The 18,103-nt window shown below is 50.1% G+C and overlaps 1 protein-coding gene across 11 annotated transcripts in view; it reads right to left on the bottom strand.

The window, feature by feature from the left end:
* The window catches only part of GATAD2B (GATA zinc finger domain containing 2B), a 65,742-nt gene that overhangs the window by 7,912 nt on the left and 39,727 nt on the right, over positions 1-18,103 (bottom strand). For 4 of the 11 annotated variants that reach the window (XM_083715768.1, XM_083715764.1, XM_083715769.1 and 1 more), the window contains exons 2-10: positions 17,023-17,352; positions 9,474-9,606; positions 8,717-8,848; positions 7,860-7,991; positions 5,974-6,144; positions 4,775-5,090; positions 3,522-3,724; positions 2,431-2,544; positions 626-743 (exon numbers count right to left, since the gene is read on the bottom strand). In XM_083715768.1, the coding sequence (XP_083571894.1) occupies positions 626-743; positions 2,431-2,544; positions 3,522-3,724; positions 4,775-5,090; positions 5,974-6,144; positions 7,860-7,991; positions 8,717-8,848; positions 9,474-9,606; positions 17,023-17,351 (1,648 nt within the window). In that variant the 5' untranslated portion in view covers position 17,352. Of the gene's footprint in view, positions 1-625; positions 744-2,430; positions 2,545-3,521; positions 3,725-4,774; positions 5,091-5,973; positions 6,145-7,859; positions 7,992-8,716; positions 8,849-9,473; positions 9,607-11,301; positions 11,499-17,022; positions 17,353-18,103 lie in introns of those variants that run through there. The other 7 variants (XM_083715770.1, XM_083715771.1, XM_083715773.1 and 4 more) reach the window with 5 other exon arrangements.

Here is an 18,103-nt window from a genome sequence, read left to right as displayed (position 1 = left end):
TTTGCCTGGCTGGAACGTGCCCCCTTTGCATTTCCTGTCTTTTTAAAAAAAAAGAATAAATTTTTAAAATTTCCAATATAAAACAATTATAGAAAAGAGCGAAAAGATACAAGAACAGAACCCCAAGTCGACTCCCACTCCCCACTCCAGGATAGATCCATCTAGTTAAGTTTGCTGAAGTCCAATCTGTGATTGCAGTAGCTGCCATTCTTCAGGGGGTATTGGCAAAGTGTTCTATAAAAGGATGCGATATCTCAACAAAATCGTCCACGTCATTTGCATTATTCACTGCGTGTAAGAGAGAGAGAGACTGATTCCCCACTTGCCCCGAGGCACAGGGATTTATGTCTCTGTGTGTCTTGCAATACACTGGTTTTCCCTTCTGGCCCTCACTATGATGGATGCCCCCTGGCCCATTGCAAAGGTTCAGCCACGTGGTCTGAATGTGTACCAGCCACCCGAAACCCCCCCCCCCCCCAAATCTGGGCATCTCTCTTCCAGGGGCTGAATGATCCCTTCCTGTGGCACCTCTCCTGGGATCGGCTGGCAGAGGGCAGGATACATATTGAGGCAGGGTCCTCTGCGCATCTCTGCCCCCCACCCCCCAAATTCTGGAAGACTCTACCTGGCATGCCAAGGAGGCCTCCCGCCACAGAAAGCTGCGGGGCCTGCGCAAAGTTGGACAGCATGGAGCGGGCCGAGGTGGGGATCCCACGCTGCAGGGTGCTCTGGGGTTGCGGTGCCTGGAGAGAGAAGGGGAGGGGGACACAGAGGAAACAGAACATCAGGAAAACGAGTGGGGCACAAACAAATAAAAGTATCGGGTCCAAACTCCACTCAGTGTTTAGCGCTTCACAGTGCTGATTTGGAGATTCATTTTCTGCCGACAAGAATTACTCAGCACGCAACCAGACGTGTTTTGAGTGGACAGGAATAAGACGACTGTGTAGTAAATTTGTGTGGAGGGTTAAGATAAGTGTTTGCATAAGACACACAGGGTTTTCAAAGCTCTGCTGCATTTGGTTTTTCAATAATACTATTGCTACTCAATTTAGCAAATACATCCAATAAAGGAGGTGTGATTGCTGGAACTGGTGCGGAAGAAGGAAGGGTGGGGAAGAAGAAGTAAGTGGAGCCAATGGCAGGCAGAGCCAAACCACCCCTGGACTGGTTGTGAAGGCAGGCAGGTGGGGGCTGGCTGAAGCTGGTGGCACAGCACCCCATTCACTTTAATGGACCATCCTCCAGTGTTCGTTCTCTCTCTCTCTCTCTCACACACACACACACACACACACAATGAATTATCGCCCTACCTAAGGCCACAGGGTGGGTTAACAACAATTAAAGATTAAAACAAGTTCCAAACAACTGACAATCACAAAAATATGGTAGGAATAAAAGGTAAAGGTACCCCTGCCCGTATGGGCCAGTCTTGACAGACTCTGGGGTTGTGCGCCCATCTCATTTAAGAGGCCAGGGGCCAGCGCTGTCCGAAGACACTTCCGGGTCATGTGGCCAGCGTGACATCGCTGCTCTGGCGAGCCAGAGCTGCACACGGAAACGCCGTTTACCTTCCCGCTAGTAAGCGGTCCCTATTTATCTACTTGCCCCCGGGGGTGCTTTCAAACTGCTAGGTTGGCAGGCGCTGGGACCGAGCAACGGGAGCGCACCCCGCCACGGGGATTCGAACCACCGACCTTTCGATCGGCAAGCCCTAGGCGCTGAGGCTTTTACCCACAGCGCCACCCGCGTCCCTATGGTAGGAATAATGATGATTATATCATCATTATAAAAACAAACATACACTGAATTCGAAATAATAATAACAAAATTGTCCAGTAGCACCTTAGTATTTTTTATTTTGACTGCATCAGACCAACACAGCTACCTATCTGAATCAAGATACACTGAATTGTATTACTAGGCGGTGCATTATTAAACTTAATCTATTTTCGGATAGGTTTTTCCAATATTCCAAAACATGGAACTCTCGCAGCAGAGAGAGGTGGTATTAAAAAAACTCTGCTGCTTCATACATATCATAAATCACGTATCTCATGATCTCTCAAACCTTCCTTCGCTTCATTTTACCTAGTCCTGTCCGTTTAACTATCGTTACAGCAGGACCAGCCGGCCGTCCTCCGTTCCTTCGCTGAAGGTTATTTTGTGGGAGTCTGCCAGTGAACGGCTAGCTAAGTTTCAGAAGCACGCCACAAAACTTCTGCGGCTGCTGAATGTTCGGATTGAATGCTCTCCCCCCCACATCACACGAGAACAGCCTTTTGCTTTTGGAGGGGAGGGGAATGGGCTGCCCTGGAGACAAGATCAGAAGGCTGTTTTGAGGGGAGGGGGTATCTGAACAGCTGGCGGCTGTGGGATGCGAAAGGGGCCACTTTGCCAGAAGGGGCTGGGCGAGGAAGATCTTCTCACCTGGCGGAGTGTGTGATGTCGCATGATGCTTTCCTGTTTGCTAACGCTGGACACGCTGGCGGGAGTGGCGGTGGGGGACAACGCTGCCTGCTGCTGCAACCGCTGCTCTATCTCCTGCCAGAGGGAAAAAAGAAGAGGCTGGTCATGAGTTGGGCCGTGTGGCTGTCATCTGGCGGCACACAGGCCGCCCACCCCACAAACAAGCTGCATTCGGATGACCCTGCCTGCAGTCCAATATCCATGGCCCGGTTTGTGTGCCAGCCACTGAAACTGGCTAGTTTGGTAAGTGCATGAGACGGGGCCTTCCTGCTCTCTTCCAGCTAACACTCGCTCAGTTCCGACATTCAAGAAGGCCTGAAAAACGTAGCTTTCCACTGCTGGTTTTCCTTGGGAGTGAATCTTGCCGATCTAACCCCATGCATTCATTTCAGGGGACTGCTGCCTCCCCAAACTGCAATTCCCAGAGACCCAAGGGGTCAGGGTCGAGAATAGGAAGGGGAAGCTACGATGACTGTTTCAAAGTTGGTTTCCAAAACACTTTATTCGTGCTGAATAAATGTGCAAGGGGAAAACCCCGGTGAAGAATTCAACAGGGACCTTGTAAAGTTGCCTTATAAAGAGTCAACGGACGATTGGGTCCACCTAGCACAGTGCTGCCGACACTGGCTAGCTCTCCATGGTTTCAGACAAAGATCTTTGCCCAGCCCTACCCGGGGACGCTGAGGATTGAACCCAGATCTTTCCACGTGCAAAGCAGACTCTCTACCACTGAGCTACAGCCCTTCAAAATGTACGTTGAGCAATGAGGAACATGGGAAGCTGCCTATACTGAGTTCACTGAGCTCAGTGTCGCCCGAACTGAGGGAAAGCAACTCGCCAGGGTTTCGTTCAGGAAACGTCCTCTCAGCCCATTGTGGAGGTGCCATTGGGGAATGATCCTGGCACCTTCTAGTTGCAGAGCTCTGACACTGAGCTATGTCTCTTCTTCAGAGGGACAGGAAGCACACACCTCTTCCAGTTCACCTGGATTCACCCCGCTTCCCTCCCTCCCTCCCTCCCTCCCTCCCTCCGACAGGGCAACAGGGACCCACCTGCTCTTGCTGCAGAGCTTTGACAAAGGCGTTCTTCAGCCGGTTGGTGTGCTCAGCCTTAAGCGCCTTCTTCTGGTTGGAGGTCATGCACTGCTCACACAGGATCTTGCCGTTCTTCTCCTGCTTCCAGTGCGGGGTGAAGTCCGTGCGGCACTGGGCGCAAACAAAGGGCTCCACTCGCAAGAGGGAAGCGCAACCTTTGCCTGGGAAAGGGGGGTAGAAGAAGATGCATCACACAAAGGAAGGGGGACCTTTCTCTCAGGAACCGTTCCAGGTCAAGGGGGTACGGAGAAGACCCCCAGGGTTCAGAATTTCAACGACTTTTAGCACAAGCTAAACATTCATTTATAATAATAATAATAATAATAAATAATAAATTTTATTTATACCCCGCCCTCCCCAGCCAAGGCTGGGCTCAGGGTGGCTAACAAATAATAATAAAAATAAGCTGAATGAATACAACTTAAGAACAAGATTAAAATACAACATTAAAACATTAAAATGCAGCCTCATTTATGCAAAGAAAAAGGGGGGAGGGGCCCCTAACATCCCAACCGTCAGAGAATGGCAAATTAATTTATTCGAGTATATAGAATTAGCTAAGATGACACAGAAAATCAGACATCAAAAAAGTATAAAGTTTATTAATGACTGGAACAAATTTACAACATACATTGAAGCAAATCTAGGAAATATTAAAATCACAGTAGGTGAAATATAAAACCTGCGACGTATAGATTTAGCTAAATAAAACTGCAGAGAGATATTGGGTTTGTATAGTCCAATCCGAGATGGAGGGAAGTCAATTAGTGTTTTAAAGTAGATTTGTTTGTTTAATTGCTATGTGTGTTTTCTTTTCGTTTGTATTTCGTTATGTTTTATTTCTCAATGTTTTTATGTTTTCTGTAGTGAAGAACTTAATAAAAAGATATTAAAAAAAAAGAAAAAGAAAAAGGGGGGAGGGGGACAAACGCGAGTGAGTGTGGCCTAGTTTGCCTCTATTGTCAGGCTACCCTGGAGCAGAATAATAATGTTTTTGGATTTAAAAAATCTTAAAAGCGTACCAATAACTAAAACAGTTTTATCTGTGACAGGACGGCTCCATCAGGCGGACAGCAAGAGGCTAGTTCCCCATGTCCCCTGAATCAGGAGGCATGGGAAATGGGATTTCCAGCTCATTTCCCTCTGACACCCTCTTTCAACCCAGTTGCAACGCCTCTGCTGCGGCCCTTGCCCCCGACACTGGCCTTTACCTTGGCTGTCAATGACGCTCTGCACCACCTCCTCCAGCCCCACCATGTAGATGAACTCGCTGTTGGCTGCGCTGGGCAGGAAGTGGAGCAACGGGGCGGGCGGTTTGGGGGGCGGGATCTCCAGGAGGGTCTTTTCCAGTTGCTTGCGCAAGGCGAGCTTGGCGGCCGCCTGGGAGTTGGCGGCGTCGTTGAGCGCGCTGGGGCTGGGCAGGGGCGACGACACCCGGTTCACCGTGCCCGGCTGGATGTGGGAGGCAAGGTTCATGTAGATGGCAGACGACGTGGTGCGCTGGCAGGGGACGGCCGAGCTGGACTGCTGCGGAGGAAAGGTGCAGGAGAGTAGAGGGGACAAGAAAGAAAATGTTAAAGGTGTGTGGCCCTCCAAGGCTTTTCTCTCTGACCTTTGGGACTCTCTCCAGGCCACACCCCTTCACTACAGGCCACGCCCCCTCACCAGCAGCCCTGCTTCACACCCTCCTTGAGTGCTTTTGCCTGTCTGAAATGTGGCCTTCAACGGATCACACAAACTAAATAAATAAATAAATAAATAAATAAATAAATAAATAGCTAAAATAAAAATAAATAAGTAAGTAAGTAAGTAGGTAGGTAGGTAGGTAAACGACCCCTGGACGGTTAAGTCCAGTCAATGGAGACTATGGGGCTGTGGCACTCATCTGGCTTTCAGGCCAAGGGAGCCAGCGTTTGTCCACAGACAGCTTTCCGGGTCATGTGACTACACCGCTTCTGGCGCAAAGGGACACCAAGACGGAAAATAGAGAGCATGGAAACACAGTTTACCCTCCCACCACAGAGGTACCTATTTATCTACTTGCACTGGTGTGCTTTCGAACTGTTAGGTTGGCAGGAGCTGGGACAGAGCAATGGGAGCTCACCCTGTCGTGGGGATTTGAACCGCCGATCTTCTGACTGGCAAGCCCAAGAGGCTCAGTGGTTTAAATAAAACTTAACTTGCTGAACAAAGGTGATCTACGCACCCACTGCTCGGCCCACTTTTGTCTCTAACACTTCCAGCCACTGAGGTTACCCATGTGGAAATGCTGTTCTCGGGCTCCACAAAGCCCCACCCCCAAATTTGTCACCACAAAAACAAAAGTTTAAAACTGCCACGTGGGCAATGTGGCCGTGCAAGAAGATCAGGCCCACTGGCCCTCCCACCCTTTCCGGGCTGCTTTACTCACTGGCTGGTAGCTGATGGCGGGGCTCATGCTCGGAGTGGTGGTGCGGATGAGGCCCGGTTTCGGAGGGACACGTTGCCCTTGGAGCTGGGCGGGGTTTGGTGCGATGACGCGCTGCGACATAAGCATGTGGGGGAGGGTCGTGTTGGTGGCGGACCGGATGACGCTGTGACCCTGCTCCAAAAAGGAGAAAAGCGTGTGTTTTAGAGAGATGGAGAGCATGGAACCAAGGTGAGGTTTGCAACTTCTTCTGCGGTGCTGCATCTACAAAGCACATCCCCATGTCATTCCCAGTAGGGCGTAGCTGGGACCTGGGGCTCAAAGCAGGCAGAGGGCACTAGGTTAGGCAGTGGCGTAGTGTGGGTTGTCAGCACCCGGGGCAAGGAAAGTAATTTGCGCCCCCTAACCCATGGATTTGCGCCCCTAATCTGTGGATTTGTGCCCCCTAACCCCCAGATGTTGTGCCCGGTGCGGCCGGCCCTCCCTGCACCCCCCACGCTACACCACTGAGGTTAGGGAAGGCTGATCTATACCCCACTGGCAGAGGCTCTCCAAGGTTTCAAGATGGGGTCCCTCCCAGCCTGAACTTGGGACCTCTTGTCTGCAAAGCATGTGCATCTATCCAAACTACAGCTACTATTCTAGCCCTCATTGGAAAACTGGCTGATTTAAATCGGAATCTGCCTTATCCTGAGTCCATGCAGCTCAGTGTTGATGACGCTGACGGACAGTAGCTCTTTCTCAGCTTTACTTGGGAGATTCAGGTATACAGCAGCTCCCCCTTTCCTCATAGGATAGGTGACCTAACCCCCTATCCCCATGCCAGGCCAGGGCCGTGAGCCCAAACTCCATTAAAAACCTTTCCCGAAAATGAAAACTGTGCTACTGATTTCCAGTCCTTTGAACTGTGGCATTTTCTACAGGGACAGCCAGAGGCACGGGTGCGCAGGTAGGTCTTCATAAACTGACTTTTGAAGAAAAATAACTTCCCAGGAAAGCTGCCCCTGTGCTGCTCCTGAGTGACTTGGCACGGTTTCCATTCCAGTAAAAAGGGTCATGGCCCCTTCTTCCAACTTGGTGGAGTTTGCACAGAAAAATAAAGGTCAGCACAGCACTGATGGACTTCTGGGAACTGCGACAATGATGCCGGAGGGAGAGGGGGGGGGGATTTCTTGGAAGCAGCTGGACAGACCTATGAAGTAGGGGTGGGCACTTGGATCTGGCCAGATCCTTTATATCCCCCCATGCCCCAGTGCATCACGTTTGACAGGTGGGCGGAGCCAACCACCTGTCAATCAATGGACTCCCCCAGCACAGTTAGAAATCAAACTGTGCAGGTTCAAAGTTTTGCAAGAGGATACTTTCATTTTAATTCCAATTTGCATCTTACGTTTTTCATCATTTGCAGCCTATAGTATTTTAGATGTATGTATGCTTTTACCCCTTGCATTATATTGTATTTTAAGCAAGCACAAGTTCCCCTGCTCATGCTTTTATCTCCGGCATGCTCTTAGTGGGTCTGCAAATGCATAATAAAGGATTTGATCTGGTTTGAACAGCACAGGCAAAAGGCTTCCTGGGAACTGCTTTATGAGGGGAGCCGTCGATCCGGAAAAGCTCTGCCTTTACCTCCCTTATACCAGATGCTCTAGGGTAGGTGGGCATGTCTAGGCCCAATCAGACTCATGGGATGGAAGTTTGTTAACCCTGCGCTAAACGGAAAAATCCACTTTGCTGCTCTACGGCATGGTAGATGAGAGAAGAGGCAGGAACAAATGAGGCACCACACCACCTCCATTTACAGCCAGGCCCACATTTACAGCCAGGTAAGAGGTGCTCAAGAGATGGGACGCAGAAGGGGACACGCTGCCATGTTGCAGGCCTCTTACCTGTAATGTTCGGAGGTTTTGGGGCTCAACCCCTTGAGCTCCAGGCCGGGAGGGAAGTTTGGACAGAGCCTGCTGTCCGACATGGGCAGGAGATGGCTGGACAATAGATGCTGCGTTTTGGACAACTGGAGTCTAGAGGAGAGAAAGAAAAAATAGGGAGACTAGAGTGATTGGGATGCTCTAAAGCTCTCCATCTCTGGAGCAGAGTTTTGTTGGCTCAAAACTGGAGGCAACGTTCACTTTACGCAAAGATAAAACTTACACTTCTGGAGTAATGGGGAGGTGCACCCACTTTGCAATGTTGGGGGGCAGCCCAGTTAATAGGCCCCTGGAATGCCCTGTCAGTCAGGTCTCAGAGACTGTGGGAGAGCATGCATTGCAGGGACTGGCGATGCCAGTGGAGACATGTCTGCTTGGGCAAATGGGGCACTGGCCCCCCTCCCCAATCTCAGCCAGCCCCCAGCCTCACAACAAGCTCAGGGGGTATTCTTGGTTGTTTCCTCCTCCCCAGTCTCCATTCTACCTTTGTAGAACTCAGCAGGGAGGAGAGGAGGAGGATGGGGAACAAAACTACAATTTGATGGCTCTGTTTGCAACCGGCTCTCTGGTGCCACCTGCTGTTGGGCTCCCTGCCTTCTGCCCTACCAGTTCCCAATGGTCCCTGGCCACTTCTGAGAATCTCCGTACACAGAGAGGGAAATCCTCGTCACACACCCACGGTCTCCTTGCTCCAATGAGCAAAGGGTGAAGGATGGATCCAATGCGGCAGCTGACATTTCCAAGGCACGGTGTTGTGTCCTGGTGGGAAGCCTGGGTACCCTCCTGCGTTTCGCCAGAATGGCCCCCCCAAGCCTTACCTTTTGCACCACGTTCTCCTTCTGCAGCTGGCTCTGCCGTAGCTTCTTCAGCAGCACCAGCCGGGCCTCCTCCAACCGCAGCTCGTCCCGCAGCTGCTTGATGAGCTGCTGCCTCTCCTCAATGCCTTTGCCCTGTGGTGGAGGAGAGGGAGAAAGGAGGGTTAAGAGACACTTGCAGTTCGGCTGCCAGCCCACACCCATCAAACAGGACTGCTTGGTTTGGAAGCACCACCCTTCAGCCGTGGCCACCATGGTCACCACGGCTAGGGACGATGGGAGTTGTAGTTCAGCAGTGTTCTTGGACTCCAGCTCCCATCAGCCCCGGGCAGCATGGCCAATGGTCAGGGATGATGGGATTTGCAGTCCATTTGGAGAATGGACACATCCCCTGTCCTACCAGGAATTCTGCAGCTACAATTCTCAGAGGGGTTTAACAATTAATCCCTCTTCTCAGGAAACTGGGAATTGTAGCTCTTGTAAGGGGAACAAGGGGCCTGCTAATGACTCTCAGCACCCTCAACAAACTACAGCTCCCAGACTTCTTGGGCCGGGGGGAACCATTTTAAAGTGGTGTCACAGCACTTTAAACCTGTTGCATGAATGTGGCCTGCGAAGACACTTTGCTGTAGCTTCAAAATGAGCCACCTGAAGCTTCAAACAGGCACCAGAAGAAGCGTTCTGTGTGGCCCGAGAGCTTGCACACACTCTTTCGCACCTTAAGGATGTGCTCAGTCCCTTGGCCTGAGGGGCCACTTACCTTGAACATTTCCAGATTGGCAGCCTTGAGCCTCTCTTCCATGCGGGAACTGGAACGGGGACTGGAGGCCTCGTTATCAGAAAGGACAATGATGTCTGGCGAGGGGGTAAGCCGTCCCCTGTCCTGGTCACTGCTGAATTAAAAAAGAAAAGGATGGGGAATTATGAGAAAGATGCTGAGTTGCACATCTCTCTCCCACAGTGACCCACAGTCTGTAACGCAGGGAAGGGACCCTTTGGCCCTTCAGACGTTATTAATGCTGAACATCAGCTGGGGCGATGGGAGTTGGGAGTCTGACAATGCCTGGAAGGCCTCACAAGTTCTCCATCCCTGTTTTAATTTTTCAGAGTTCAAAGAGATATTCCAGCTGGGCAAAAACATTCAAAGAGAATGAAGCAAGGCCCAGGGCAATGCACAGGGAGAGGTGTGTGGCTGCGGAAGAGTCCTGGGGACCACCCCTCTCCAGGCCCGAGGCTGCCCAACCCTGATGCAGAAAGCCCTGGAGACAGCAAACACTGGGGCTCATCTCTACCCAGGACAGATCATTGGCTCTATAGCCTTCTCTTCTGTGTCTATTTCCTTACACTTCTCTGCTGCAATACTGACTGGGATACTGAATTGCATCGGTGGGTGGAATGAAGGTCTGATCAAGAAGGCTGAATTTGAAAACATCTGACAGCGAGAAAGCAACATGGGTATACTGGCTGTGTGTGCAGCGAATGTGGCCCTGTGATGGGGATCCTTCCTAGCCTTGAGATGCTCTCAGTGGATACGTCAGAGGCACCACACACTCTCTGACGCCAAGAGCTTTCCTGTGCACATCGTGCGGAATCACAACAGGTTCTAAGAATGTTAATAAGACCCCTGCTGCTGGGATCAGGCCAAAAGGGCCCAAGCTTGCCATAAGGACCCTAGTTCGACAGCCACCTTCCCCACCTGTGATTCAGAGGCATATCGGGCTGGTACACCTCCAGACTGCAGGCCCCATGTGAGTGCCACAGTGTTCAATAAGAAAACACAGAAGCCTGTGTTGCATGTAGAAAGCTAGCAAATCAGGGGGAAAGGCTGAAACCCCTTCCTTAGCCATGAATAACATGAGAAGAGCCCTAAGACTGGATCAGGCAGCCAATCTATTGCCAGCTGAGCCCCACTGATTTCTGGCTGCCCATGATTTCATTGCACTGAAAGAAAACCAGCCTTGCAAACTGTCATTTAAGCTAGTCACCTGTGGCGAGTCAGTGTTGCCTTCAGGCAATCAGAGCTGTGTGTGCATCTGTGTGACCAAAAATGGCTCCTTTCTGTCACTCCACATATTGCTAGCCTAGCTGAGTAGGAGAGTGACGCTTGTGGATTTGTTTGAAAGCCAGGCTCTTTCCAGAGGGAAAATTAGCTGCTACTCTTATTCAAACAGGAATAAAAAGTCACATTTTCAAGATCCTGTTTTATATTAAAACTTGGTGCAAGAGGGAGACAAGCCAGTGTGTCCTGAATTCAGGGGTGTTTGCTTGTTAACCCCACCAATTAACTGACAGGAGGTCAACCTCTAATCCTCAATTAACATGTAGTTGGCCAATTAATTTGGTTCAAGCAGGGAATTAGATTTTCTAGGAGATGAACAAGCCAGGCACCACGAATATTTCTGGTCCCTGTGAAGGAGCTGCAAAAACGGGGGCAGGGAGCAATGAGGAAGACTGATTCTAAGGGGAATGCTCCATGAAAAGCCAGAAAGGGCGTGTGGCAAGAAATTTTAAACTACAGAGACTGCAAAGTAAAGAAAATGGGAGATATAAGAGAAGCCCCAGAGTTTTCACAAGGAAAGAGGATATACCTGAACTCCATACTCATCGCAACCTTGAAAAGATTCTCCCTTTCAGGAAGGGATTTGTAAGCAGGGTCTGGGTCAAACAGTGACCTGGAAGTGGAATCGCTGGGCAACCAGCAGCGGCCGCCACTTCCTGTCACTCGGAGACGGGGCGATGTCATCCAGCGGTAACCAAGCGCTGCTGCCATGCTTTGTGACATCACACAGGGCTTTTTTTTTTGTTGGCAACTAACCCCCCTCCCAAAATCAGCGTTGTAACAGGAAAATTGCCTCTGCCCTTGACTTTGGCTGACCAATGGGCATTGTGTGTAAATTTATGCTACTGGCACAGTTTATTTTGTGCATACGTCTAGGGCTTTTGTAAAATTAAGGCTGGGAGGGTGTGTGTGCCTCAAATACTAGAGAGGAACAGAACAACTAGGAATGGGGCTAAAGGAGAGATGGAGGGCTGGGCAGAGTGTGCTCGTGAACATGCATATCCCCCCATGCACTAAGCATCAGACACACAGGCGATGTACACATTAGAATACCGAAACACAGGGAGATCATTCTCTCCCTGCAACCCCCCACATTTCAAGTCACATTTTAACACTGTCATACACAGCTGGCCGCCGACAGGGGTGCCTTCACCTGACGGGCATTACCTGATTTGTTTCCCTAGGCCTGCAACTCCTCCCAAAACTCCTATTGAGTGAAGCTGTCATCTGAGCATGCTCAATGGCTGTCTCAAATGGACACACAAGCTTAACGGTGAGTTACTTTTTCAAATCGGACGGAAGCAGGTTTGAGGGAAAGCACACCCAACAACAGGACTTCTCAAGAGAGTACAGGATACATACGGCATTTGGCTCATGTCATGTGTGCTCGGCTTCAGAAACCAGCAGTGGGAGGGCAGTGGACGAGGAGTAAAGGGTAATGTGCACACGGCCACATATTCCCTTTGTACTAAGCCTCGAAAGCCACAACTTTTCTGTTTTTACACATTTGCAGCATTCCCAAGAGGACTAGATGCATGCTCCCACTAAAGAGGGAATTCTGTGGGAGCATGCATCTAGTCCTCTTGGGAATGCTGCAAATGTGTAAAAACAGAAAAGTTGTGGCTTTCGAGGCTTAGTACAAAGGGAATGTTATAAGGAACCCCATGCAATATTCTACCAACTGATACAGAGGCCATACATTTTCAAAACCTCTGCCACCATGAGGCCCAAATGATGCCCTCCATGCTTTTCAAACTTTTCTCTGACACAATGAGGGATGGAAGCCTGAGGGGCTCTTGTAAGTCTCTAGATGAGAGCTGCTATTCTTAGGATCCTGACAAGAGCAACAGGCCTCGGCTTCAAGACATTAGCATGCACCGTGCCTCAGGTATGAAACAGCAAGTGGACACCAGTGCACACACAGAGCTCTGTACAGTCAGAAGACGGACACATTAACTTCAAGCACACTGAAGCTCCATGAGCAATGAGACGGATTACGTTTCGGTATAACGGATTGCATCCCGCTAAATCCTACTCTAGACTAGACCATGATGAACTAGAATCCATCAACGGTCTTACTCTGAGTAGGATTTGGCCTGCTTCAATCCCAATCTGTGTTATAACCTTTGCCTACTCACTTCATGCCATGAAATCACTTCGTGGTTTATGAAAACTGTAATCAGGTCCTTAGCCTTTCAGTCGTCATTTTTTTGTTGAAGCTTTTTTTGGGCGGGGGGGGGGGGAGGGAACCAACTCCTTGCAATTATTTCTTCCTTTGACAGGGATCTTAGATTTTTCCCTCCCTCTCTCTATAGGAAAGTGGGGCTGGTGTGGCCAACGTTGCACAGCTCTCCCCCAGCACAGATGGCTTTATGTCACACTTCAGGAGGGGGGCGGGTGGAACAAAGCGTCAAGCACGCTAAACTTTAATCAGTCTCAAGCGAGGGAAAATGCCACTCTGAAAGGAGACTGAGTGCCTGAAAATGCTATTTTCAGAACCCATAGGTTCACACAGATCCCGACCTGCTCTGTAACCCTCAGCCTTTCACAGAAAGCAACGGATTTGCAAGGGGGTGGGAGAACTGTGGCTCTCTGGAGCACGCTGGACTCCCTGTTCCCATCAGCCCCAGCAGTCAGCATGAGCCAAGGGGTCATCGTGGATGATGGGACTCCAGGCAGACCTGGAGGGCACCATATTGTTGAGTTCAGAAAGCAACCTTCCACTACAACTTCTTCACATGGTGCATAGCTGAGCCATGAACTTGCCCTCACAGAAGACAGTGGTGGCTGCCACCCAGGACGGCTTTAAAAGAGGACTGGACAAATTCACAAAAGAGAAAGCTATCAATGGCTACTACCCACAATGGCTGTGCTCTGTCTCCATGGCAGTGCTCCTGAATCCCAGTTCCTGGAAAATGCAGGAGGGTTGAGTGCTCTCGTGCTCGGGGTCCTGCCTGGGGGTTTCCCACAGGGATCTGGCTGGCCACTGCAAGAACAGGGCGCTGGACTAGATGGGCCACTGGCCTGATCCTGCAGGGCTCTTCTTATGTTCTTTATCAATGCAACGCCTGTCCTCCTGCTTCTTAACTTCCACCCGCCTTAACCACTGCCCATGCTAGCTGCTGTCGGCCAGAATCTAACAACCTCTGGAAGTGCACAGATTTCCACACCCCTAGTGTAAAGAGACTGCAGAACTTCTCTCCCCACTTCTTTGGGGGCTTGGGGAAAGGTTGCGTATGCAGAAGTGTTGCTACAGGCATTATTTTACCTAGGGTGGAAAATACAGACTACCCCACTAACCCCCGATTAACACAGAGACACAACTGAGCAAGATCCTCTGCGGTGGGTCAGTCCCCCTGGGTCTGATCTGTCCAGCTCTTCCAATTCCGCCTGCCTCCTCCTCTTGCCTGATGAGAGGGGTTACGGGTGGATGCCTTTAAAAGAGGATTCGGTAAATTCAAGGAGGAAAGAGGCTACCATCCACAATGGCTATGCTTTGCCTCCTCTAAGCTGCAGGGCTTTTCTGATGTTCTTAGGGGGTCTTCTCTGAGCAGTCGGTAACAGCCTTCTGCTAACCAAGCCCCGCACCCCGAGCTCCCCGGAAGATCCTTCTGTTCAAGTGCAAAGGGAACAAGAGGATGGTGATGACCGGCGAACAGGGGCGGAAGAGCAGATGGCAGGCAGGCAGCCTGGGCTGCAGCCATCAGCGCTGCCACCCGCCAAACAGAGTGGCACCCGTGGCGCTTCCTGCCTTAGAGACGCTTTGCTCCCTCCCACGGCTGGCACTGCGCCTCTGAGCTGCGCGAGTGACTCAGGATTTCACATCTTGAGATGGAGCCCATGTCAGTCAAACCTTGGGGCTGGTTGACACCTGTTCCCTCCCCCTGGACCAGTGATAAAGGCAGGGGCGGGCGGGCAGATTGAAGGATGTAGTGAGGTCCCCATGCACTGGGGGCAAAGAGACTACGGGTGCGGCCTGCTGGGAAAACAACAATTCGCAATTTGGTTGGCCAGTGTGAGAACAGGATGCTGGACTAGAGGGGTCATTGGCCTGATCCAGCAGGCAAGGCTCATGCTTTTGTGCAATGCCCACTGAGCACAGCATTCAAAACAAAGCAATCAACTTGAGCAAACACTTCCAGCAAAATACCAGAGCAGCTGAGATTTCGCTCAAGAAGAACTGGCATAGGGATGCTGATGCCAGGCCAGTCCAGGACCTTTTGCCGCCTGAGGCAATGGACAAGGTGGCAATGTCCCCCTTTCGCACGGAGAAACCGGCTGGAATGCCTCTTCCTCTGTTACCGGCAGCATGACTGAACTAAGCCAGGGTATGGCTGGGGGGTGAAGAGAAGAGCTGCAGCTCAGTGACGGAGCACCAGCTTTCTGTGCAGAAGGTTGTGCGTTCAATTCCCAGCATTTCCAGGTAGGGCCGGGAATGCCCCCTGCTTGAAACCCCAGAGAGCCACTGCCAGTCAGTGGAGACAATATTGTGCTAGATGGACCAAGGGCCTGACTCGGTATGAGGCAGCTTCCTATGTCAGCTTCCATCTGAGGGCACCGCGTCAGCTCAGGAGTGAAGTGTGTGGCCCACACAGGAAGCATGACTCTGTCCCCTCCCAGGACCTCACCGCTATTGCCCAGCCTGAGACAGCCTGTTCTATGTCCTTTTTAACTGTTTTCGTTTGTTATTATGCTGTGCATTTTTGTGTTTTTATATTGCAAACTGCCCTGTCATCTTTGGATGAAGGGCGGTAAAGACAGTTACTAATTAATTAATTAATAATAATAATAAAAAATAACGGTAGGGCTGGAGAGATGTGTGTGTACACACACACACACACACACACACACACACACACACGTCTGTGTAAGAGAACACCATGTGAAATGAATTATATAAAAACCACAACTTGAGAGACATTTCATAGCATATTGGAATCAAGTGAAATTGACAAAGGATGGGTGTCAAAATACTGGCTCTGGAGGAAGCCCCTTGGGTCTTATACAAATAAGTGCTACTCAGAGTAGTCCCACTGAAATTAATAAGCCTGACCCAGATCCATTAACACATCTGCTTTGTCAATTACTGTGTTCCTCTGAAGAAGAAAAAAACTGAACAGGATGTGATTGGCAACAACTCCCCTCGTTGCCTTTGGGAAAAGGAAAGGCCTAGGAAGGGGCACACAAAGCAAATATATTAAATAAGCAGACCGTGATTATTGTAAGCGTGGCTATTCTAAAGTGATGAGTTCTATTTGCATCATTAAAAAATCTCATCTAGTTAGGAACATGGGAATCTGCCACATTCGTCCATCAAGCTCAGTGCTGTCTACACAGGCTGGCAGTGGCTTGCCAAAGTTTCAGACATGTAATGTTCACAGTCTTAAGACATTGCACACGGTTGCACCGTACTGACAAGAACAAAAAAGGGAGATAAATAGAACCTTGAGCCAAGGGTGCTCCTATCCTTCTTAATGACAAATATGAAACTCCCTCCATACCAGGTTATGTCTTGCTGCCTTGTTCTTTTTAGATGACATGCAAAGACATACCTCTTTTGCCAAGCATTTGGATGGAGAGGGTAGTATGGTTTGGATGGATTTGATGAATTTCTCCCCCAACTGTACTGTCATTTTATGGTGCTGCTTTTTTTAAAACGTTGCTGTCATTTCTATTATTTGCTCATTATTACGTTTGTATTGCTCTCTCCCCTCCACAAGCAGCTCAAGGTGGCATATGTGGGTTTCTCCCTCCTTGTTTTGTCCTCACAAGAACCCTGCTCGGTGGAGAGATATCAATTGGCCCAATGTCACCCCAGTGTGCTTCATGGCTGAGTGGAGGGTTTAAACCCTGGTCTCTCCCAGGTCCTAGTCCGACACTGTCTGACCGCTACACCCCACTCAGTGTACTGAAGTTTTTATTTTATCTTCAGTACAGAGCCCTATGACTGTAGAATGAAAGGTGGAATAGATATTCATTCATTCATTCATTCATTCATTCATTCATTCATTCACTGGCTTGCTCCACTCACCAACCAAGACCCCCTGCCATTCCCCCCACATTAACTCCCTAGTGCTTCCCCTTCCTACCCCATGCAACCACTAAACTCAATTTTCTTGGTCTCTTTGCTTTTTCTTCATGGAAACCCAGGATAAGGCACTACAAATCCTCCAACGGAGCTGCATGATGACAGCCTTACATATTTATGTATATAGGAAGATATACATGCAAACACAAAAGGGCTCCCTACCTTCTCTTTGCGCTCATGTCCACTGGCTCCTCATTGATGTTTTCCTTCCCCGGCCTCCCCGAAGACCGGCTGTCCGTGTGGGGCCTCATGTTCCCATTCAGCTTCTCCTCATAGACCTTCAGGCCGTCCTGCTTGACGGGCAGCTCATGGGGCACCTCGATGCCCGCCAGGTCCTTCCTCTTGAGCAGCGCCAGCATCTTGAGGCGCTCCATGGCCTCATGCCCTTCCATCTTCAGCCTCTTGGCCAGGACGTCATCCCGCTCGTCGGCTTGGTCCAGGCTCCGCTTCAAGAGATTCAGGCGCAAGGCATCCTCTGTCATACGGTCCATCCTGCCATGGTAAGGGAGAGTAGAGGATATGGTCAGGGGGGAAACAAGGATGGCAAGGATGTGACACTCAGTATCACACCTCCAAAGCCAGGAATGGGGAACCTGTGGCCCTCCAGATGTTGTTGGACTACAGCTCCCTTCACTCCTGACCATCGGCCATGCTATTTGGGGATGAGTGAGAGTTGGAGCCCAAGAATAACTAGAGGGCAACGCCCTGTCCTAGGAAAAATTACAGAAAAGGAGAGTCCAATCAGTAGCTATTGGCCACAATGGCTAAAAACACCGCCCCCAAAGTGCAAAATAAGTCAACCTCTCAATACGCATTGCTGGGAACAATACCAAACCAAACCCTAGAGGGCTGCTGCCTCCACACCCTGCTTGCGGGCTTTCCAGAGGCATCTGTTGGGCCACCGTGCAAAATGCCATTGGCATGGGTATGGTTTGAAGGCACACGGTTTCCACTTTGCAGAAGCAAATCAGGCCTGGGTCTGGTCTGTGCCTGGATGGGATACCTCCTGAGAACCACATGACAGCTGTCTTGGGTTCCAAGACTGGAGGAAATGCAGAATATAAATATAGGCAAATGAATGCATAAAGAGAGAGGAGTTTTCAAGGAAACTAGCAGTTTTCAAGTTTCTTTCATTTCTAATCCTTAGTTCAGTTATTTTCACATTGCTTTGTGATTTGCCTTCACAAAAACAGATCAGAATTCTAGTGTGTGCCGCTCCCGGTATACACAGTTTTGGATGCAA

Source organism: Podarcis gaigeae, assembly GCF_964106915.1.
Source record: "Podarcis gaigeae genome assembly, chromosome: 16".
NCBI classification, from domain to species: domain Eukaryota; kingdom Metazoa; phylum Chordata; class Lepidosauria; order Squamata; family Lacertidae; genus Podarcis; species Podarcis gaigeae.
The sequence above is the reverse complement of the archived record's forward strand: the minus strand, read 5'-3'. Positions and strand labels throughout refer to the sequence as shown.